This window comes from Coregonus clupeaformis, chromosome 7, assembly GCF_020615455.1.
Source record: "Coregonus clupeaformis isolate EN_2021a chromosome 7, ASM2061545v1, whole genome shotgun sequence".
NCBI classification, from domain to species: Eukaryota; Metazoa; Chordata; class Actinopteri; order Salmoniformes; family Salmonidae; genus Coregonus; species Coregonus clupeaformis.
Genome location: NC_059198.1, coordinates 41,648,004 through 41,673,153, shown reverse-complemented (window position 1 = coordinate 41,673,153; position 25,150 = coordinate 41,648,004). Strand labels below are relative to the sequence as shown.

General features: G+C 41.5%; 1 protein-coding gene across 2 annotated transcripts; it reads left to right on the top strand.

The window, feature by feature from the left end:
* The first annotated feature begins 6,616 nt into the window (after window positions 1-6,616).
* On the top strand, window positions 6,617-24,630 carry LOC121569192 (clavesin-1-like). 2 transcript variants are annotated; one of them, XM_041879951.2, is made up of 6 exons: window positions 6,617-7,210; window positions 9,833-10,399; window positions 10,739-10,913; window positions 13,591-13,701; window positions 15,112-15,344; window positions 23,788-24,630. In XM_041879951.2, the coding sequence occupies exons 2-6, from the start codon at window positions 10,011-10,013 to the stop codon at window positions 23,867-23,869; spliced, it is 990 nt and encodes a 329-aa protein (XP_041735885.1). In that variant the 5' UTR covers window positions 6,617-7,210; window positions 9,833-10,010; the 3' UTR covers window positions 23,870-24,630. The 2 variants fall into 2 exon arrangements, with proteins under 2 accessions (XP_041735885.1, XP_041735884.1); XM_041879950.2 differs by having other exon boundaries at window positions 9,828-10,399.
* Window positions 24,631-25,150: the final 520 nt, after the last annotated feature.

Below are 25,150 nucleotides of genomic sequence, written 5' to 3'. Positions count from 1 at the left end.
CAGCCACCAATTGTGCAAGTTCTCCCACTTAAAAAGATGAGAGAGGCCTGTAATTTTCATCATAGGTACACGTCAACTATGACAGACAAATTGAGAAAAAAAATCCAGAAAATCACATTGTAGGATTTTTAATGATTTTTTTTCAAATTATGGTGGAAAATAAGTATTTGGTCACCTACAAACAAGCAAGATTTCTGGCTCTCACAGACCTGTAACTTCTTCTTTAAGAGACTCCTCTGTCCTCCACTCATTACCTGTATTAATGGCACCTGTTTGAACTTGTTATCAGTATAAAAGACAGCTGTCCACAACCTCAAACAGTCACACTCCAAACTCCACTATGACCAAGACCAAAGAGCTGTCAAAGGACACCAGAAACAAAATTGTAGACCTGCACCAGGCTGGGAAGACTGAATCTGCAATAGGTAAGCAGCTTGGTTTGAAGAAATCAACTGTGGGAGCAATTATTAGAAATGGAAGACATACAAGACCACTGATAATCTCCCTCGATCTGGGGCTCCACGCAAGATCTCACCCCGTGGGGTCAAAATGATCACAAGAACGGTGAGCAAAAATCCCAGAACCACACGGGGGGACCTAGTGAATGACCTGCAGAGAGCTGGGACCAAAGTAACAAAGCCTACCATCAGTAACACACTACGCCGCCAGGGACTCAAATCCTGCAGTGCCAGACGTGTCCCCCTGCTTAAGCCAGTACATGTCCAGGCCCGTCTGAAGTTTGCTAGAGTGAATTTGGATTATCCAGAAGAGGATTGGGAGAATGTCATATGGTCAGATGAAACCAAAATATAACTTTTTGGTAAAAACTCAACTTGTCGTGTTTGGAGGACAAAGAATGCTGAGTTGCATCCAAAGAACACCATACCTACTGTGAAGCATGGGGGTGGAAACATCATGCTTTGGGGCTGTTTTTCTGCAAGGGACCAGGACGACTGATCCGTATAAAGGAAAGAATGAATGGGGCCATGTATCGTGAGATTTTGAGTGAAAACCTCCTTCCATCAGCAAGGGCATTGAAGATGAAACGTGGCTGGGTCTTTCAGCATGACAATGATCCCAAACACACCGCCCGGCAACGAAGGAGTTGCTTCGTAAGAAGCATTTCAAGGTCCTGGAGTGGCTTAGCCAGTCTCCAGATCTCAACCCCATAGAAAATCTTTGGAGGGAGTTGAAAGTCTGTGTTGCTAAGCGACAGCCCCAAAACATCACTGCTCTAGAGGAGATCTGCATGGAGGAATGGGCCAAAATACCAGCAACAGTGTGTGAAAACCTTGTGAAGACTTACAGAAAACGTTTGACCTGTGTCATTGCCAACAAAAGGTATATAACAAAGTATTGAGAAACTTTTGTTATTGACCAAATACTTATTTTCCACCACAACTTGCAAATAAATTCATAAAAAATTATACAATGTGATTTTCTGGAAAAAAAATTCTCATTTTGTCTGTCATAGTTGACGTGTACCTATGATGAAAATTACAGGCCTCTCTCATCTTTCTAAGTAGGAGAACTTGCACAATTGGTGGCTGACTAAATACTTTTTGTCCCCACTGTAACATTTTTAAAATATGAATTCACCAGGTAATATAAGTATATAATACACATGTTTAATGATTTATCATGTAGTATAGTAAAACACAACCTCATCTTTGACCTCCAGATCAACCACAGAGTAGACATCATGACCTCGGTCGACCCAGATGCCACACATACACATCCCAGAATCCACTTGGGTCAGCCCAGAGATTGTCATGGGGAACACTCAGGCTGTGTTGTTGTCATGGAGCAACCAAGACTCAGGGGTTGTAGCGGGTGATTTGGACGGAGTCAGGCGCAGGAGGGTAAATCACAGAATAAATGGTTTATTCAGCAAATACAGCGGTACGCAGCAATGCGTAAAACACTACAGTGCTTTGCACACTCTTGGCATTCTCTCAACCAGCTTCACCTGGAATGCTTTTCCAACAGTCTTGAAGGAGTTCCCACATACTGAGCACTTGTTGGCTGCTTTTCCTTCACTCTGTGGTCCGACTCATCCCAAACCATCTCAATTTGGTTGAGGTCTGGGGATTTTGGAGGCCAGGTCATCTGATGCAGCACTCCATCACGCTCCTTCTTGGTAAAATAGCCCTTACACATCCTGGAGGTGTGTTGGGTCATTGTCCTTCTGAAAAACAAATGATAGTCCCACTAAGCCCAAACAAGATGGGATGGCGTATTGCTGCAGAATGCTGTGGTAGCCATGCTGGTTAAGTGTGCCTTGAATTCTAAGTGAACGGAGATCATCTGTTCACCTACTCTGTGTCTCACAGCGGTTGGAACCAAAAATCTCAAATTTGGACTCATCAGACCGCACCATAACACCTCCTCCTACATGTTTTACGGAGGAAAATACACATGTGGAGAAAATCCGATCACCCACACCGCGTCGCACAAAGACACGGCGGTTGGAACCAAAAATCTCTAATTTGGACTCCAGACCAAAGGACAATTTTCCACCGGTCTAATGTCCATTGCTCGTGTTTCTTGGCCCAAGCAAGTCTCTTCTTATTATTGGTTTCCTTTAGTAGTGGTTTCTTTCTGAGGCTGGTAAGTCTAATGAACGTATCCTCTGCAGCAGAGGTAACTCTGGGTCTTCCATTCCTGTGGCGGTCCTCATGAGAGCCAGTTTCATCATAGTGCTTGATGGTTTTTGCGACTGCACTTGAAGAAACTTTCAAAGTTCTTGAAATTTTCCGGATTGACTGACCTTCATGTCTTAAAGTAATGATGGACTGTCGTTTCTCTTTGCTTATTTCAGCTGTTCTTGCCATAATATGGACTTGGTCTTTTACCAAATAGGGCTATCTTCTGTATACCCCCCTACCTTGTCACTACACAACTGATTGGCTCAAATGCATTAAATTCCACAAATTAACCTTTTAAGAAGGGACATGAAGCTGGTTGAGAGAATGCCAAGAGTGTGCAAAGCTGTCATCAAGGCAAAGGGTGGCTATTTGAAAATATATTTTGATTTATTTAACACGTTTTTGGTTACTACTGTCATGATCGTTGAAGAACGGGTCAGACCAAGGTGCAGCGTGGTATGCGAACATGTTTATTAAACTGGATAAACACTAGACAAAATAACAAACTCAACGAAACCGTGAAGTCCTATATACACGAAACCAGCCTACAAGGAACAAGATCCCACAAACAAGGACTGCAACCAGGCTACTTAAGTATTATCCCCAATCAGAGACAACGAGCGACAGCTGCCTCTGATTGGGAATCATACCCGGCCAAACATAGAAGTCTAACAACTAGACTCTAAACATAGATATACAACAACATAGAACTAAACATGCACACCCTGACCAAACTAACTAGAGTTCTAGAGGTCAGGGCGTGACAACTACATGATTCCATATGTGTTATTTCATAATTTTGGTGTCTTCACTATTATTCTACAACGTAAAAAATTGTAAAAATAAAGAAAAACCCTTGAATGAGTAGGTGTGTCCAAACCTTTGACTGGTGCTGTATATATATACATTTTTTGTTGTTGTTGTCATTGTTGTTGTTTCTCTGTAATACTACTAGCCACCTAGCAAATCTATGAAGTTGGCTTTAGCTAACCCAGATAGGTCCCCAATCTCCCAACCTCATAGCTAGCTACCAAGAAGTTAGCTGCTTTTAACAACACTAGTATTTACTCAAGCTCAGTAAATTTGTTTTGGTATCATTTGTCTCTGCCGGTGACAAGCATACCCATAACATGATGCTGCTACCACAATACTTGAAAATACATAGGATCAATAACATTGCATTCACTTGATATTACTGGCCTGTATAACAAATTGAAAAGAAGGAAGCCTATGTTAAAAAATCAACTCAAAATCGCCCATTCTGTTTGCAACAAGGCCGTTAAGTTATACTGCAAGACAATGCGCAAAGAAACTAAATTAAAAACTACAGGTTTGGGTCTACCCAACCAAATTCACTGAGTTTGAGCAATTTGTCAAAAGCAATTCCAAATCAAATCAAATCAAATTTTATTGGTCACATGCGCCGAATACAACAGGTGCAGACATTACAGTGAAATGCTTACTTACAGCCCTTAACCAACAGTGCATTTATTTTAAACAAAAAAAGTAAGAATAAAACAACAACAAAAAAAGTGTTGAGAAAAAAAAAGCAGAAGTAAAATAAAGTGACAGTAGGGAGGCTATATATACAGGGGGTACCGTTGCAGAGTCAATGTGCGGGGGGCACCGACTAGTTGAGGTAGTTGAGGTAATATGTACATGTGGGTAGAGTTAAAGTGACTATGCATAAATACTTAACAGAGTAGCAGCAGCGTAAAAAGGATGGGGTGGGGGGGCAGTGCAAATAGTCCGGGTAGCCATGATTAGCTGTTCAGGAGTCTTATGGCTTGGGGGTAGAAGCTGTTGAGAAGTCTTTGGACCTAGACTTGGCACTCCGGTACCGCTTGCCGTGCGGTAGCAGAGAGAACAGTCTATGACTAGGGTGGCTGGAGTCTTTGACAATTTTGAGGGCCTTCCTCTGACACCGCCTGGTATAGAGGTCCTGGATGGCAGGAAGCTTTGCCCCAGTGATGTACTGGGCCGTACGCACTACCCTCTGTAGTGCCTTGCGGTCAGAGGCCAAGCAGTTGCCATACCAGGCGGTGATGCAACCAGTCAGGATGCTCTCGATGGTGCAGCTGTAGAATTTTTTGAGGATCTGAGGACCCATGCCAAATCTTTTTAGTCTCCTGAGGGGGAATAGGCTTTGTCGTGCCCTCTTCACGACTGTCTTGGTGTGTTTGGACCATGATAGTTCGTTGGTGATGTGGACACCAAGGAACTTGAAGCTCTCAACCTGTTCCACTACAGCCCCGTCGATGAGAATGGGGGCGTGCTGACTAAAACAATTGATATATGTTGCCCTAAGAGATGTGCAAAGTTGGTAGAATCTTATTCAAAATCATTCACAGCTGTAATGCATTGACACAAGGGGTTAAATTGTTTTTCACATCTTGAAAGTGTTTCACATGCAGTTCAAAATACACCACAAAAAAGTTGGTTTGAAACAGGCACTCGATTAAAATTGTTTTTAAGCATTCTTATATTAGAAAGGTCAACTGCAAGGCTCAGGCTGCATAAGACTTCCACTGCTACTCTATCAAACTGGACCACAGCTGCTCATTTTGGACTGTATTAAACTCAATCTGTAATCTGTAATATTTGTTGTTTATTTATTTAACACCCCCCCCCCACCCCCCCTTAAATCCTTACAAGATATATTAACAAAAGAATACACAAAGATAAAGGGAACTTACCTTTGACTACTTGCAGTCTGATTTCTGTATAGATGTCTGTCAAGTTTCTCCTCGTCGTGCACCAGTATGCCCCAGCATCTTGTAGGGTCAGATTGGTAACATTTAAAGTGAAGACTCTTCTCTCTGTGTCACCATACAGAGAGAACCTGCCTTTCTCAGTGTGGCGAACACATCATTGAGTTTCAACTACAATATCAGAGTAGTTCTGGTAGTTCTCGTACCCACGGTCATAGTGACACCTGATCTCTGCCTCTCCTCCCTCATATCGAGATACGAAGATCCCATCCGTAGTAGACACACTCCACACAACAGCTGGAGAGAGACCACAAGTTCACATCAGACACAGAACTGCCCTTTAGTTACTAGCTGGTTCAGCACAAAGAACAATAAGCGAAAAGCAACAGTAAATCTAATGTGTTTTGCAACTGATAGTGTCCATTCAGTGTTCTTCAAATAAGCTTTACTGTATGCTCTGTAGATATAATGATGAACTCACCAGATAGGAGGCTAAGGAGCTCACTTTGAAGACTTTCCATGATGAACTGCTGCCCTCAGTTTGCCTAAAATGACTTTAAGTTGCTGTCTCCTGTATCTAACCAGTTAGGGTTAAGGTACTCTTACTTCTCCTAGTTAGGGTAGGTTTGCTAATGTGTGTGTGTGGGTTATTCTATTCTCACCTCTTCAGTGTTTCCTGTGTTTCCTGTGTGCGTCTAGACCTCTTTCTGCTGGGAGACACCAACCCTGTAGAACACACATTGTTGTTCACACTCTTATAACGTGCATGTGTGTATGTGTGTGTGTGTGTTATTTGTATGTATAGCCATTTATTTGTTAAGGAGGCTACTATCCTTTTCTTGCACTATCAACATAATATAACACTTCAATTAGGTGATGTCATGTTTATATATGTTTATATCACAGTAGACAGTCCATGTGCTCTCTCTCCTTCAGGGTCTGGGTTCATTTCAAGTCATTCAAGTCATTTTAGAAAATCAAATTCAAAAAAGAAAATACTCTTTTGAAAAATGGCACGTTTGAAGTCTAGTTAGAATTTAATTAATTGAAATGGAACCCATGATTAGACCTAAATGGTCCCAATTAGACTAACCTATGCTATATACTTTAATAAAGTATAGTATGCTTATTCTGGCATTGTACAATAGGTTATAATAAGTTGCATTAGTCCTATTGAAAAGGCAAAAACTATAGGCTTATTTGTCAGATGTGAAAAAAATCCACTGTGCTTGAACTGGACATGGGATGCGATGCGCGCGTCCTTCAGAAACCATATTCTAACCAACTGGGCACAATTGCCGCGAACCGAATTCATGGAGACTGCGTACATTTTTTATTGGAGGCTTGGAAATACCAAGGGGATGAGAATAGCCTATGGTTTACGTCGTGAGAATGGTTTGATACTTTGCGGCACACGGAATTGAGCACCACGGGGTGATTCCCCACCTCTGTGCGTCTCCATCACTATATGTTTGTCTCTTCTTCGTCCTCCTCCAGGCAGATTGCGTACAACCCTCATCGAAGCAGACACAGCCGTGCATGGCCGCCAATCTGTTCCGTTTATGGGGCACAGCATCCTTTTAGGCAGCCTACACCGTAGAATACATTCAGACAACGCAGTCCTTCAGGCTACAGGATTTCAACAATTTTTTTACTGGATAGCCCTTCAAGGAAATATTCTATTTTTCTTTATTTACGTTTTCTTTGCCAACTGGATAAAAATAGGCTATATATTATTTATTGAAACCCCTTTATGGCCAGTATTTATACATATCAATGGAATGATACTTCTGCTGTGCGGTCCTGCGCTTCAACGGCTACCTGGCTGGTTTTACAGGGCGTGGTGTTCATGTAAGTATTTCATTTATCTCAATGTGGATTTATAACATTTTTATATAAAAAGTGTTTATCAATATGTGGCAGGTTTTCTTCGGGGTATATGGCAGGTCGTCACGCAATTAATCCGTGAACGGCAGATGGATATTTTTGTTATTGAGCAGTGGCATAATATTTGGCATGCTATTCACAATTATATCTCAGAATAGCAAGGGAGATGAGGTAATGTTTCATAAATAAATAAACAGGGAGAGGCCCTCGCAGCGTTTGACCCATAATTGGTGAGCGTCACAGTCATCGAGAACCTGCTTGGACCAGCAGGCTATCTAATGTAAAAGCATTCGATTGGCTATGTCAAATGTAAAATGTAAATAAATAACAAATAACACCTTTGTGATTTTATTTCCGATTATGATTATTATTACTATTACATAATAATTATATTCATAACCTCTGTATATACAGTCCATTCGGAAAGTATTCAGACCCTTCACTTTTTTATGTTACAGCCTTATTCTAAAACTGTTAAAATTATTTTTTCCCTCATCAATCTACACACAATACCCCATAATGACAAAGCGAAAACAGGTTTTTATAATTTTTAGCAAATCTATTAAAAATTAAAAACAGAAACCTTATTTACATAAGTATTCAGACCCTTTGCTATGAGACTCGAAAGTGAGCTCAGGTGCATCCTGTTTCCATTGATCATCCTTGAGATGTTTCTACAACCTGATTGGAGTCCACCTGTGGTAAATTCAATTGATTGGACATGATTTGGAAAGGCACATACCTGTCTATATAAGGTCCCACAGTTGACAGTGCATGTCAGAGCAAAAACAAAGCCATGAGCTCGAAGGAATTGTCCGTAGATCTCAGAGACAGGATTGTGTCGAAGCACAGATCTGGGGAAGAGTATCAAAACATTTCTGCAGCATTGGAGGTCCCTAAGAACACAGTGGCCTCCATCATTCTAAAATGGAAGAAGTTTGGAACCACCAAGACACTTACTAGTGCTGAGCAATCGGGGGAGAAGGGCCTTGGTCAGGGAGGTGACCAAGAACCCGAGTTCCTCTGTGGAGATGGGAGAACCTTCCAGAAGGACAATCATCTCTGCAGCACTCCACCAATCAGGCCTTTATGGTAGAGTGGCCAGACGGAAGCCACTCCTCAGTAAAAGGCACATGACAGCCCGCTTGGAGTTTGCCAAAAGGCACCTAAAGGACTCTCAGACCATGAGAAACAAGATTCTCTGGTCTGATGAAACCAAGATTGAACTCTTTGGCCTGAATGCCAAGCGTCACGTCTGGAGGAAACCAGGCACTGCTCATCACCTGGCCAATACCATCCCTACAGTGAAGCATGGTGGTGGCAGCATCGTGCTGTGGGGATTTTTTTCAGCGGCAGGGTCTGGGAGACTAGTCAGGATCGAGGGAAAGATGAACAGAGCAAAGTACAGAGAGATCCTTGATGAAAACCTGCTCCAGAGCGCTCAGGACCTCAGACTGGAGTGACGGTTCACCTTCCAATAGGACAACGACCCTAAGCACACAACCAAGACAACGCAGGAGTGGCTTCGGGACAAGTCTCTGAATGTCCTTGAGTGGCCCAGCCAGAGCCTGGACTTGAACCAGATCGAACATCTCTGGAGAGACCTGAAAATAGCTGTGCAGCAATGCTCCCCATCCAACCTGACAGAGCTTGAGAGGATCTGCAGAGAACAATGGGAGAAACTCCCCAAATACAGGTGTGCCAAGCTTGTAGCGTCATACCCAAGAAGACTCAAGGCTGTAATCGCTGCCAAAGGTGCTTCAACAAAGTATAGGGTCTGATACTTATGTAAATGTTTCTAAAAACCTGTTTTTGCTTTGTCATTATGGGGTATTGTGTGTAGATTGATGAGGAAAACAAACAATTTAATATATTTTAGAATAAGGCTGTAATGTAACAAAATGTGGAAAAAGTGAAGGGGTATGAATACTTTCAGAATACACTGTATGTTGATAATATTTGGGTTTTCCACAGTGTGAAATTCATAGCTGGTAGGCTTATAGTTGGTATGGAAAATGCACTGCCTGTTATATTTGAACTCTGACCTGATGACCATGCACAAGAAAATGCAGCTGATGGGTTTCTCCATGATGTCAGCACAGGAACACTGTATGTTGTTGAAATGGTCAGCCCTTACGCATTTCCCAAACCTGGGCCCTTTTCGCCTACTTAAAAAATGTATCCTTCCTTCCTCCCTTCCTTGGAACATCTACTGATCTGACATGATTAGATCTGTGATAGATATGAAGGTGAACAAATTTATCCTATCCAGTTGTGTTGGATCAGTGCTTAGCCTATTGGATTTATTAGGATCCACATTAGCCGACGCCAATGGCGACAGCTAGTCTCACTGGGGTCTGACATATAACGAAAAATACATTACAAACAAAATACTTTACAATTTACATACATTAAAAAATATTAACATGTAGTGTGTGTGTGCATCTATCAGTTACACATACATGTCAGTACATACACACAACAAGTAGGCCTACTCTAAGGAAGAGAAGATGGAAGGATGCATGTTTTTAGTCTACTGGTGGACCAGTTACTCTGAATCTTACATCTCTTTTCTTCGTAGGCTAGACATCACAGGTGACACAGTTCAGGAGGTGGTGTACTGGAGAGACTTGTGTGCCGGTGAGACGCCACCAACAATGTACAGAACAGAAATCAAGACTGTTTACTAAGTAGACCTATACAATAATATTTATCCAAAACACAGATATAGAGAGAGAGTGTGAACTTGACTAAAGCCAAAAAAATGACTCACTTGCAAGTGGGCCTGAGCTCCGAGACCACAGAGAAAGCTCGCCAGGAGCTCAACGAGAACCCCGACACCCTCCACGCGGACATCCAGCAGGTGCGCGACATGATCGTGACACGGCCCGACATCGGCTTTCTGCGCACGGATGACGACTTTATCCTGAGGTTTCTGCGGGCGCGCAAGTTCAACCAGGCAGAGACTTTCCGGCTCCTGGCCCAGTATTTTCAATTCCGGCAGCAGAACCTGGACATGTTCCAGAGCTTCAAGGTTGACGACCCGGGGATCAAGAGGGCGCTGATGGATGGCTTCCCAGGTGTCCTGGAGACTCCAGATCAGCACGGCCGGAAGATACTCATCCTATTTGCTTCCAATTGGGACCAGGGCAGGTGAGTGCATAGATATTTTAGGAGGCACATTTGTCTCATTGAAATGGTTTCTGTGATGTCATTGTTTCATTAACCAAGTAAACATTTGTATTGTATCTACTGATCGATACTGATTTGATAGAATACTTCTTTTTTTTAAATTGGGAACTAAACAGCAAAACAACAACCACTCACTTGCCCAAAAACTTTACTCCGGCCTTTTTTTGGCCCACGTCAATGGTCAGACCCACCAGACCCGGAACAGAAATGATTGAATTATTGTAATAGTCTTGATACAGAACAGTGCTGGATTGTCATGGATTGTATCCCAATCTGATGTCTCTTTCTTTCTCTGTGAAGGAACTCTTTCACAGACATCCTCCGGGCCATCCTCCTCTCCCTGGAGGTTCTCATAGAGAACCAGGAACTCCAGATCAACGGCTTCATCTTGATCATGGACTGGAGTAACTTCTCCTTCAAGCAGGCGTCCAAGCTCACGCCTAACATCCTCAAACTGGCAATCGAAGGCCTGCAGGTAGGCCTTACCAGGGTTGTGTTCAGTATACATTAAACAGAACAAAACGGTCTGAAACAGAGTGAAACAGGGAGGTACTACAGTATCTGAACATGTCCAATAAGAAACGCTAAATTTCATGTTCCTACGGTGTGCCCTAATGATCACCACCCAGCACTGACTGGGTTGAATCAACCCAAAGCAGATCAATGTAGCTAAGTAATCAGCATTAAGGTGAATTAGATCATGGTTGCATTGTACAGTTGGATTGTACTCTCTTACAGCTATAATGTAGACATTTTCTTGAGGTATATTGTGCTAATTGGTTAGGTGTAGAGAGAAAAGGTGGAAAGTGATGGGTATCATCAGCACCTAGTGTCCTGATCATATAATCACCTGTTCTGAATGTTGAAATGAAGATGGAATTTATGGTTTAATGTGTCTATATGGTTTAATGTGTCTATATGGTTTAATGTGTCTCTATGCTCTGGTCTGATTATTCAACCCAAGTCTATTCCACTAGATTTTTGGACAATTGCAATTTCACACATGCAATATGTGGAGCCATCACACCCAACATGGCCAATTCTACAGTTAACTTTTTTATTGCATCATTTCAGGATCCATCTTTATTAGTTCTAAGGACAGAGATAGATAGACAGTATTCTGCCTTGAAGTGCAGTGTATATGACTACCAGTAAATAAAGATTTCTCGACAATATGACGATGATCCTCATTGTAGGCCTACATAAAGATGGGATGTCCTGTTGCTAAGTAACAAGGCAAAGCACAGTGGTTAGTGTATGACCTGATTTCAAATGCTATGCTAGTCAAGCACTGAATGAAGTGGACACATTATATGGGCCAATCAACAAGCAGACAGTGGAGATATCAGGGAATATGCTTTTTTGACTGAATTTCATTACACAATTGTGTTATATGTTATGGAAACACCAAATGCTTATGGTTTATGAGGCAATTATTTAGCAATGGCAATAAGTCAGAGATTGTACAATCAATTGGATAGTAGTTTACCTCTTTGCATAAAACTATACTGAACAAAAATATAAACACAACATGCAACAATTTCTAAGATTACACTGAGTTACAGTTCATATAAGGAAATCAGTCAATTTAAATACATTCATTAGGCCCTAATCAATGTATTTCACATGACTGGGAATACAGATATGCATCTGTTGGTCACAGATCCTTGTGACATGGGGCCGCGCATTATCATGCTGAAACATGAGGTGATGGTGGTGGATGAATGAATGGGCCTCAGGATCTCATCACGGTATCTCTGTGTATTCAAATTGCCATCGATAAAATGCAATTGTGTTCGCTGTCCGTAGCTTATGCCTGCCAATACCATAACCCCACAACCACCATGGGGCACTCTGTTAACAATGATGACATCAGCAAACCACTCGCCCACACGACACCATACACACTACGCTGTCTGCCATCTGCCCGGGACAGTCGAAACCGGGATTCATCTGTGAAGAGCACACTTCTCCAGCATGCCAGTGGCCATCGAAGGTGAGCATTTGCCCACTGAAGTCGGTAACAACTCCGTACTGCAGTCAAGTCAAGACCCTGGTGAGGACGAAAAGCACGCAGATGAGCTTCCCTGAGACGGTTTCTGACAGTTTGTTCAGACATTTTTCTGTTGTGCAATCCCACAGTTTCATCAGCTGTCCGGATGTCTGGTCTCAGACAATCACGCAGGTGAAGAAACCGGATGTGGAGGTCCTGGGCTGGCGTGGATACACGTGGTCTGCGGTTGTGAAGCCGGTTGGACGTACTGCCAAATTCTCTAAAACAACTTTGGAGGCGGCTTATGGTAGAGAAATGAACATAAAATTCTCTGGAAACAGCTCTGGTGGACATTCCTGCAGTCAGCAAGCTAATTGCACACTCCCTATCAGCGATGTAAACAAATTTGTGCACAAAATGTGAGAGAAATAAGCTTTTTGTGCATATGGAAAATGAATGGGATATTTTATTTCAGCTCATGAAACATGGGACCAACACATTACATTTTGCGTTTATATTTTTGTTCAGTGCATATATATATTTTAAAAAACAGCTTTCACAAAATTAAATCTTGCAAGACTCATAATCTGCTGAATGATTCAGCCTTTGTCATAATAACTGACCCATAAGCCTTGTATTTACATGGTTTTGTCATGGGGATTGCATTGTTGGTGCTACACCACAATCATTAAAGGTGTCGATTACAAGGGTGGAAGGGGCATGCCCAAACAATGCACTGTAGCAGTATTGCACACTGTAGATGGCTAGCAGAGTTTGAAACAGCAAGGGTAATTCTCCTAATATGTATCTATTGGAAGCTCTGTAATGCTCTTCTGCTGCTCACCTCGGCCCCTTTTGCTGCAGGCTACTGTACTGTTCTGTCATAAAATCTCTTCAATAAAATAATGAATGCCATTTCATTTAGCTATAACGATAGAGAAGGACAGAGGAACTGGCTTAGCCTACCATTTTATTATATTATTTTATATTAAGATTTGTAAACTTTTTAAAAAAGAATTATGCTATGGTATTTCAAGAGTCTCTCTATTGTAACTAAAACAATATATTTCAAAGCAAGAAGAGTTCATGAAACAACCTAAAAAAACATACTTTACTTGAGTATATCGCAACCTATATTCCCCTCCCTACTTCCCTACAGGACAGCTTCCCTGCTCGCTTCGGTGGGATCCATTTTGTGAACCAGCCCTGGTACATCCACGCCATGTACACCATCATCAAGGCTTTCCTCAAGGACAAGACTAGGAAAAGGGTAATTGCCTTTTTCACTGCTTCAGTCACATTCTCTTTTCTGTCCATCCTGTTGTAACTGTTGCAGTCATATTGAGTGGTTAAGCTCAGGGCTGGTAGAGGTACAACACTACTGAGCTGACAAAGCCAGATAGAGAGATGTCATTAAATATCTTTGCTAGTTTAATCAAATTTAAGTTTACACAAAGGGGATATATTATTCAGTCAGCACTTATAGAGCTAAGAAGTAGTAGGAGTATTTGGAATTCCACATATTTTGAGGTAGTTTCAACTTCAACTTTTCCTCAGGATAGTGCAGGTTAGATTAATGGGAAAACTAAAAGCTATTTTGTAATACAGCTTCCAGAGTCAAAAATGTTTGGAGGGGTCTGATGACACTGGTTAACCTCTTAAGGATCGGACCCTTTTTTTCAATTTTCGCCTAAAAAATCTAACTGCCTGTAGCTCAGGACCTGAAGCAAGGATATGCATATTCTTGATACCATTTGAAAGAAAATGTGAAAGTTTGTGGAAATGTGAAATTAATGTAGGAGAATATAACACATTAGATCTGGTAAAAGAAAATACAAACAAAAAAACATTCTATTTATTTATTTTTTCATCATCTTTGAAATGCAAGAGAAATGCAACAATACAATATTGCAGTTTAGGCGCAATTTAGATTTTGTGTGTGTGCAAAGTTTCAGATTGATCCAGTGAAGCATTGCAATACTGGACTATTTTGTATCAAGTCTGCCCAAATTTGCAGAATTTGGTCAATTTATACTTTTTCAAGTACATAACTATAGAGAACATACACAAATGATATGGTAAATCAAAATGTAAGTTTACACACTCCCAGGAATGTCATACATGATGGGTTTCAACATTTGAATATAAAAATGGATTTTATCAAACAAAACTATGCTACATGTTATCTCTGGGACCCTTAGGATGACAAATCAGACAAGATTACTGAATGTAAGTACATTATTTACCTTCAGAAGTGAATGTATCAAACCAGTTGCCGTGATAAGTTATTTGTTGTTGTGCACTCTCCTCAAATAATAGCATGGTATTTTTTCACTGTAATAGCTACTGTGCAGTTAGATTAACAAGAATGTAAGCTTTCTGCCCATATAAGACATGTCTATGTCCTGGAAAGTTTGCTGTTACTTACAACAGTCATGTTAATCACATTAGCGCACGTTAGCTCAACCGTCCCGTATACGGGACACCTATCCCGTAGAGGTTAAAAATAAGAAGGGGAAGTAAGAGATCAAACATTTTGGATAGTTATGAAACATATTAGCCAGGGCTCCCTTGAAAAAATTTGAACACCAGATAAATAAATAAATTAAATAAACAAATCTGAATACAAATGTAAATAAAATAAATAAATACATCGGATTTTTTCAATTCTTCCCAACAGATTTTCCTCCACGGGAACAACCTCAACAGTTTACACCAGCTTATCCTACCCGATTGTCTGCCATCCGAGTTCGGTGGCACGCTGCCGCCCTATGACATGGGCATCTGGGCACGGACCCTCTTAGGGCCCAACTACAACGACGAGACGGAGTACACACTCACCTACGACGCCCTCCATGTCAAAGAGTGCTATGGTGGCGGAGACAAGGAATGTGCCGACAAACTTCTGAAAAGGTGAGCTACAGAAAAGGTTGCAAAATTCGAGGAATTTTTCAGCTGGAAAATATCCATGGGAATATATGGGATTTGGGGGGATTTACAGGAATTTGGTGAATATTCCCCTCTTTTGCAACCCTAGCTACAGTATAGTAATGCACGAAGTTAACAAAAAGCGAAACAGAAAGTTGAGAACACAACAGGATCAATCCAGTGTCTCGCTGTCATTCTTCTTCATTAGTATCGACCGATTGTTTGAAGTCTGCCAGAGCAATTACACAGTCCACAGACTTTCAGATAATGACCTCTATGGGGCTGACCACTCACCAGTGGCTAGTGTGAACCCTCAGAAATACCAGTTTAAGTCCAAGGTGATCATTAGGCTTGAGTCTTGCCCACTACTGTCTCCCAAACAGCTCACTCACTCAGAGACCCACTGCAGTTTGACATTCATTCCCAACCCCGCAGCTAAAAAAAAGTATCCTCTCTGAAACACAAAAGGTTACACAAGAGCTATGTATAGAGGTACTGCATATGGCTCTGGGTTACATTCCTTTTAGGTTCAGAGCTATTCGACACCGTACCCTTTTACAAGTTAAAGGTGTATCTATAAGAGACTGAACATGAAAACAGAATACAGTACTGTAGATGGATTCTCTGTCCTAAAGCAAAGGGAAATGTCTGAGAGAGAGAGAGAGAGAGAGAGAGAGGGAGGGAGGAATCATTAAAATAGAAAACCTCCTCCACGGTAGCAGGCTGCATGCACGACTCTCTCCCTCTGCAATCAACAGAAAGTCATGTAGGATCAGGTCTCAGGAGAGCGGGCTTCTTGGAATTTATATAATTTAAAAAGCACTTAAGAGACCCTCTCCCTGACTCCGGCCAGTGTCTGCTCCAATCCCAGGGATCCCCAGTCTCATTTGCTTGCCACGCTCCCACTAATTAGGAGCGTAACCCAGGGGAGAGCATCTGGAGGGGATGTGCCTGGATGGGGGGTTGGTGCAGAGAGCATGAACCTCCCTCTCATCATGGATAGGATAGATGAGGACTCCCTCTACATGGCCAAGCTTTAAAGTCAAAATGTACTATATTGTGAAAGTGTATGAACACAGAAATTATCTTCAGGTCTTAGTTAAAAGTTGGAGTTAGGCACACGGTCAGGAGTATGGTTGAGCTAAGAGTTCATTTTCAAATCTGATTTTTTTATTGATATATTGTCGTACTGGCGATAGTGACAACCATCGATAAGGGATACTGGGAATGCTTGTGTGTTATTGGTCATCTGAGGTCATCTTCAGAGCATCCAGTGAAGAAATACCAGCCATGATTGTTGACATGTCATGAACCTACTGATGGCCGTGATCGGATGGCTAAGGCAGATTATTGACGATTGGGTCGATTGTGGGTTGGTTGAATATTCTTAGTGTTTAGTGTTGTATCAGATCAAGGAGGTTGTGTTAGCCTTTGATTGCTGCTGTTTCGTTTCAGTGTGGAGTCTGTTTGCTGTGTAAACTGTAAGTAGGCTATAGTCCTACAAGGCTGTTCAGCAGAAGGGCCTGACATCTGGAGGGTAAGGCTGCCAATGACCAGTGAAGGACATCATCCCAAAAACAAGATGGCGGAATAATATCACCTCTCTGACTGTATTGACTAAAAAAGAATTACATTAGCAAAGCTCCAGATGTAAATGCCTGATATATCATTAATTAATATTAATTAATACATTAATAATTAATATGCCATTTAGCAGACGCTTTTATCCAAAGCGACTTACAGTCATGCGTGCATACATTTTTGTGTATGGGTGGTCCCGGGGATCGAACCCACTACCTTGGCGTTACAAGCACCGTGCTCTACCAGCTGAGCTACAGAGGACCACATACAGTGCCTAGTGAAAGTCTACACACCCCTTGCAAAGTCTTCACATTTTGTTTCCTTAGTGGCACTCCAGTCTCCTTTTCACCTCATTTACTGTAACACCTGATTTACTTAACACAAGGCACATCTCAATAGGTGGTCCAGATAAGTCATGACATGGCACAAGTGGGGGGGCTTTCCTCTTTTGTTCTCTATAGTTCCTCAAGCAAGGGGGAAGGCCGATGACATCACAGATTCCCTTGAATGCCCTACTCCTAGAAGTTTGCAGTTGTCTTTACTCTACTGTATTTATACTTCCAATATCACTTTTCAATAGTAAGAGTAAAAATATATATATATATTATCAAGCTAAATGATCTAACATCATTGGCACATAATTCTACTTATTTTAACTTTTAAAAAAGGCTTAATACAAGTAATTTATCTCATTTCAATATATTTGTCAAAATATTTGACCTTAATCGTTTTATTAATGTAAAATATCTGGAAAATTAAATTGAAAGAAGGTGTGAAGACATACGCAATCAAGACATCTTAGATTTTTTATTAATTATTAAATAGGATAATGTTATAAAAATGTTCTTTCATTTTGAAAATGTGGAGTAGGTTGTGTAGATTGGTAGGAAAAAAAATCTAATTTAATCCCTTAGATTTAATTTTAAGGCAGCAAAATGTGTAGACTTTCACTAGGCACTGTATGTAGTATAGGATGACAGTTGCATATACATGATCTGTGAAGCATCTATACTGAACAAAAATACAAACGCAACATGCAACAATTTTAACGATTTTACTGAGTTACAGTTCATATAAGGAAATCAGTCAATTGAAATAAATTCATTAGGCCCTAATCTATGGATTTTACATGATTGGGCAGGGGTGCAGCCAGGGAGGGCATAGGCCCACCCACTGGGGAGCCAGGCCCAGCCAATCAGAATACGTTTTTCCCCACAAAAAGGCTTTATTACAGACAGAAATACTCCTGTTTCATCAGCTGTCCGGGTGGCTGGTCTCAGACAATCCCGCAGGTGAAGAAGCCAGATGTGGAGGTCCTGGGCTGGCGTGGTTACAAGTGGTCTGCGGTTGTGAGGCCGGTTGGACGTTCTGCCAAATTCTCTAAAACGGCATTATGTAGAGAAATTAACAATTAATTATATGGCAACAGCTCTGGTGGACATTCCTGCAGTCAGCATGCCAATTGCACGCTCCCTCAAAACTTGAGACATCTGTGGCATTGTGTTGTGTGACAAAACTGCACATTTTAGAGTGGCCTTTTATTGTCCCCAGCACAAGGTGCACCTGTGTAATGATAATGCTGTTTAATCAGCTTCTTGATATGCCACACCTGTTAGGTGGAAGGATTATCTTGGCAAAGGAGCAATGCTAACTTTCATTGGCATATAAGCATTTCATTTTGAGAGTTGCATACATGTACACTAAGTATACTAAACATTAGGAACACCTGTCAAGGCTTAAAATCCTTCTTTAACATGTCTCTTCCCCTTCATCTACACTGATTGAAGTGGATTTAACAAGTGCCATCAATAAGGGATAATAGCTTTCACCTGAATTCACCTGGTCAGTATGTCATGGAAAGAGCATGTGTTCTTAATGTTTTGTATACTCAGTGTATATATTTGAAGCAAGATTTGAAGGGGAAATCATTCAATGCAATGTTATACTCATCATCACATCAAATCTGAAAGATATTCAACCAAGATACATTTGCAATCTCTAAATCTCAGAAGACAGAAGGACATGTTTGGGCCACTGTCTCTTTCCTTAGAAGAGAGAGCTCTGGGTAGACTCCATTTTCATCTGCTGGTGATTTTAATCAGTGGGCTTACAAGGGGAGATGAGAGGAGGGTGTGGAGGGGAGCGGAGCGGAGCACTAATCTCTCCCACTGGTGTTAAAGCGTTCTAGAACAGCACAGCACAGAGCAGGGAAACAGGGATTTAGTCTAGCCCAGGGGTGTCAAACTCATTTTAGCTCAGGGGCCACATGGAGGAAAATCTATTCCCAAGTGGGCCGGACCGGAAAAATCATGGTATATATAACTTAAAAACAACAACTTCAGATTGTTTTCTTTGTTTTAATACGATCAACATACAACATAAAGCTGGAGCCTGAGGACAGTGTGTCCAAAATAGTACAAGCACAACATCACTATTAATCATAAAACACGTCAAGTTTATTTGAAAATTCTAAAGAAAAAGAACACACAAACACACAATGCCTCAGTGATTAACAGAACTGTTTCACAGATCACAGAACTATATCAGGGTGTCATTTCTCAGGCAGAAATGTAGATAAAAATAATGAAATCCTGTTCCCCAAACAAGTGCAAGAACCACAGAGTCAAGAATAGTTTAAATATACAAATAAAATAAAATCAATTAAAAACAATAGCACATCAACATAAAAACATATAAACATAAAGCTGGAGCCTGAGGACAGTGTCCAAAAGCACAACATCACTATTAATCATAAAACACCTCAAGTTATTTGAAAGTTCTGAGGACAAAGAACACACAAACACACAATGCCTCAGTGATTCACAGAAGTATATCACAGATCACAGAACTATATCAGGGTGTCATTTCTCAGGCAGAAATGTAGATAAAAATAATGAAATCCTGTTCCCCAAACAAGTGCAAGAACCACAGAGTCAAGAATAGGTTAAATATACAAATAAAATAAAAACAATTAAAAACAATAGCACATCAACATAAAAACATATAAACATAAATCTGAAAGCGTTGCTCTAACTCCCGTAACAGTCCCGTTATTTTATCTTTGAACCGCTTCATGTCTGCCACATGTTGGGTCGCGCACACATTTTTCAGACAGGGGAAGTGAGCTGCATCACCACCGGCAAGTTGCGTCTCCCACAATGACAGCTTCAACTTGAAAGAACGTATGCTGTCATAATACTGCGTGACAACTTTGTTGCGCCCTTGCAGCTGTTTGTTCAAGTTATTCAGGTGCTCTGTAACATCCACCATAAATGCAAGGTCCTGCATCCATTCTGCGGAATGAAATTCTAACACTGGTTTGCCCTTTTCTTCCATGAACTGTTCAATTTCTTCTCGTAAATCAAAGAAACGCCTCAGCACAGCACCTCGGCTTAACCATCTTACCTCAGTGTGGTATGGCAGGCCATAGATGTGGTCTTTCTCTCTGAGAAGGCTGTCAAACTGACGGTGATTCAGGCTTCTGGATCGGATGAAATTAACAGTTTGGATGACCACCTTCATGACGTTATCCATCTTTAATGACTTGCAACACAAAGCCTCCTGGTGCAAAATACAGTGAAAAGTCAAAAAATCACGTCCTCCATTTGCAGATTGCACTTTCTCTCTGAACTTTGTCACAACGCCTGCTTTTTTCCCGATCATTGAGGGCGCACCATCTGTAGCCAGGCTGACAGCGCGGGACCAGTCCACTCCGACCCTGTCCAGCGCACCGACGAGTGCGGTAAAAATATCAGCTGCTGTCGTTGTATCTGTCATCGGCACCAACTCCACGAACTCCTCGGTGACGGTCAATGTGTCATCAACTCCGCGGATGAAAATGGCCAGTTGTGCAACATCTGTAATGTCCGTGCTTTCATCAATTGCAACCGAAAACGCAATAAATGACTTTACTTTTTGCTTCAACTGGCTGTCCAAATCCACTGAAAGATCGGAAATCCTGTCTGCAACTGTGTTTCTTGTCAGGCTGACATTTGCAAAAGCCTGCCGCTTTTCAGGGCACACAATCTCCGCTGCCTTCATCATGCATGTTTTTACAAATTTACCCTCACTAAATGGTTTTGAAGCCACTGCGATTTCATTAGCAATGAGGTAGCTAGCTTTCACTGCAGTGTCACTGATGTCTCGGCTGTGAGTAAACACAGACTGCTGTTTCTTCAGACCCGCCAACAGTTCATTCACCTTCTCTCATCTCCGCTGTCCTTGAAAGTTGTCATATTTGTCGGCATGAAGACTCACATAGTGGCGACGAAGGTTATATTCTTTCTGCACTGCAACATGCTCTGAACACACCAAACATACAGCTTTCCCATTCAATTCCGTGAATAAATAGGATGACCATTTTTCTTGGAACACTCTGCACTCTGCGTCCACTTTTCTCTTTTTTGACAGATACATATTGGGGCAATGAGGGTGCCAAAGCACATAATGTTAAAAGTAGAGGCCGTAATAAATATCGCGGGCAAAACAAAGTAGCTCATTGGCTGCACGTGCTTGACCTACTTGCTCTGCCCCGGTATAAACAGTTTGCTTGCTTAACACAATTGCTATTGCGCCATCCAGTGGACGCAATTGGAACAGCAGTTTATTTTATTGAAAAATTGCAGCGCATTTTTATACTTTACAAAATTATTATTATTAAAATTATTATTATTATTAATTTTTTTAATCATCTCGCAGGCCGGATTAAACCCGTTTGCGGGCCTGATCCGGCCCGCGGGCCGGACGTTTGACACCCCTGGTCTAGCCTTAACCCCATTGGATTGCCCTCCTCAGCTGGGTCGTTGAGCTCATGTTTAATGGACCAGTCATAACCTAGCATGTTATAAGTACTTCCTGGTAGCTAAATGAGACAATAACACAGGGAGGCTTTGTGATGACGCATGGATATGAGAGTTGAGAGGAGTATTATGTCATGTATTTTACCATTGGCAGTCAAATGTGTTTTTAGGATATAAAACAATGTGCTATTTTCCTAATCTGGAACCCCCCCCCCCCCAAATGGTTGGTTCTCAGTTTGTGTTTAGACATAATAAAGGGGGGTGATCCATGCTTAGTCTTTTATGTATTATAACTGCATCATAACACATCATGACCATAGATACTGTATGTCTACAGTTTTCTCTTTGATCTACAAGTATTTGATCCCCTGCTGATTTTGTACGTTTGCCCACTGACAAAGAAATGATCAGTCTATAATTTTAATGGTAGGTTTATTTGAACAGTGAGAGACAGAAGAACAACAAAAAAATCCAGAAAAACGCATGTCAAAATGTTATAAATTGATTTGCATTTTAATGAGGGAAATAAGTATTTGACCCCTCTGCAAAACATGACTTAGTACTTGGTGGCAAAACCCTTGTTGGCATTCACAGAGGTCAGACGTTTCTTGTAGTTGGCCACCAGGTTTGCACACATCTCATGAGGGATTTTGTCCCACTCCTCTTTGCAGATCTTCTTCAAGTAATTAAGGTTTCGAGGCTGACGTTTGGCAACTCGAACCTTCAACTCCCTCCACAGATTTTCTATGGGATTAAGGTCTGGAGACTGGCTAGGCCACTCCAGGACCTTAATGTGCTTCTTCTTGAGCCACTCCTTTGTTGCCTTGGCCGTGTGTTTTGGGTCATTGTCATGCTGGAATACCCATCCACGACCCATTTTCAATGCCCTGGCTGAGGGAAGGAGGTTCTCACCCAAGATTTGACGGTACATGGCCCCGTCCATCGTCCCTTTGATGCGGTGAAGTTGTCCTGTCCCCTTAGCAGAAAAACACCCCCAAAGCATAATGTTTCCACCTCCATGTTTGATGGTGGGGATGGTGTTCTTGGGGTCATAGGCAGCATTCCTCCTCCTCCAAACAGGCGAGTTGAGTTGATGCCAAAGAGCTCCATTTTGGTCTCATCTGACCACAACACTTTCACCCAGTTCTCCTCTGAATCATTCAGATGTTCATTGGCAAACTTCAGACAGGCATGTATATGTGCTTTCTTGAGCAGGGGGACCTTGCGGGCGCTGCAGGATTTCAGTCCTTCACGGCGTAGTGTGTTACCAATTGTTTTCTTGGTGACTATGGTCCCAGCTGCCTTGAGATCATTGACAAGATCCTCCCGTGTAGTTCTGGGCTGATTCCTCACCGTTCTTATGATCATTGCAACTCCACGAGGTGAGATCTTGTATGGAGCCCCAGGCCGAGGGAGATTGACAGTTATTTTGTGTTTCTTCCATTTGCGAATAATCGCACCAACTGTTGTCACCTTCTCACCAAGCTGCTTGGCGATGGTCTTGTAGCCCATTCCAGCCTTGTGTAGGTCTACAATCTTGTCCCTGACATCCTTGGAGAGCTCTTTGGTCTTGGCCATGGTGGAGAGTTTGGAATCTGATTGATTGATTGCTTCTGTGGACAGGTGTCTTTTATACAGGTAACAAGCTGAGATTAGGAGCACTCCCTTTAAGAGTGTGCTCCTAATCTCAGCTCGTTACCTGTATAAAAGACACCTGGGAGCCAGACATTTTTCTGATTGAGAGGGGGTCAAATACTTATTTCCCTCATTAAAATGCAAATCAATTTATAACATTTTTGACATGCGTTTTTCTGGATTTTGTTGTTGTTATTCTGTCTCTCACTGTTCAAATAAACCTACCATTAAAATTATAGACTGATCATTTCTTTGTCAGTGGGCAAACGTACAAAATCAGCAGGGGATCAAATACTTTTTTCCCCTCACTGTATATTACCCTGGTCCCTTCCTTAACTTTCTCCATTATGCTGCTGATAGTAGTCTGTGTTTCACAGGAAATTACCATCTCTTACTGTTGTGGTTTAACTCAGGTCCCAGTCAGCCGTGGAGCCGGGTACCCTACGGCAAGCAGACAGGTACAACACGGCACAGCCGCTCCTGGCTCTGGACTGATCTCTCCTATCCATCCACACTGTATCCAAGCCACTTTAATTTTGATTCCAACCCCACGGACTCCAAAACCCCAAACTGAACTTTCAGAAAGTCAAAAACGCAGGCACTGACCCAAAATGGAGACTCTAAACCCTTATTCACATGGAGCTGCTGTACTGAAAACCTCTCATCTCTTGACTTTGAGCCAGTGCCAGTTTCAGTTCAGAACCTTCAAAAGCTGTGCCATCCACTTTCACTGGCAAACCTATCGGTCACCAGCCATCCAAATCAATGCCGATAGGAGTAGAATGATTAAACTAATGTTTGATTTAACAGTACCACTAGGAAAGACTGACTGGCCCCGCGAACAGAATGCCAAACTACTGTATCTTACTGTTTTAGGGGCTGTCGTTACTATGAAAGTCAATATATTTCAAGATTGTATATTTATCAGGGCTACTGCACTATCAGTGTGACCTCCATCGAACTGAAATGTATTTATGTCAACTTTAAAAGAATGTATAGGAAATGCATTTTAAGTTCTGTGTTATGCGTTCATTACGTGTGTGTGTGTCATGGTGTGTGTTTGTTCAGGTTTTGTCATTGAAAATCACACAACGGAGTAGAATTTCAAATTAGATTAAACACATTAGTGTTACACTATACAAATTAAGCTACCTATGTAAATAAACAACACAACTTCCTGTTTATACAGTGAGGGAAAAAAGTATTTGATCCCCTGCTGATTTTGTACGTTTGCCCACTGACAAAGAAATTATCAGTCTATAATTTTAATGGTAGGTTTATTTGAACAGTGAGAGACAGAATAACAACAACAAAATCCAGAAAAAATCATGTCAAAAATGTTATAAATTGATTTGCATTTTAATGAGGGAAATAAGTATTTGACCCCCTCTCAATCATAAAGATTTTTGGCTCCCAGGTGTCTTTTATACAGGTAACGAGCTGAGATTAGGAGCACACTCTTAAAGGGACTGCTCATAATCTCAGTTTGTTACCTGTATAAAAGACACCTGTCCACAGAAGCAATCAATCAATCAGATTCCAAACTCTCCACCATGGCAAGACCAAAGAGCTCTCCAAGGATGTCAGGGACAAGATTGTAGACCTACACAAGGCTGGAATGGGCTACAAGACCAAAGAGCTCTCCAAGGATGCCAGGGACAAGATTGTATCAAAATCAGCAGGGGATCAAATACTTTTTTCCCCTCACTGTATGTTTAGATCACTTGACACCATTTTGACCACATTTTTCATTTACTGAAAATAAGCTATTCAGTT

Coding starts and splice junctions, on each gene's coding strand:
- LOC121569192 (XM_041879951.2), top strand. CDS start 10,011: ATGACTCACTTGCAAGTGGGCCTGAGCTCCGAGACCACAGAGAAAGCT. Junction 13,702..15,111: donor AGGACAAGACTAGGAAAAGG/GTAATTGCCTTT, acceptor TCTTCCCAACAG/ATTTTCCTCCACGGGAACAA. Junction 15,345..23,787: donor GCCGACAAACTTCTGAAAAG/GTGAGCTACAGA, acceptor GGTTTAACTCAG/GTCCCAGTCAGCCGTGGAGC.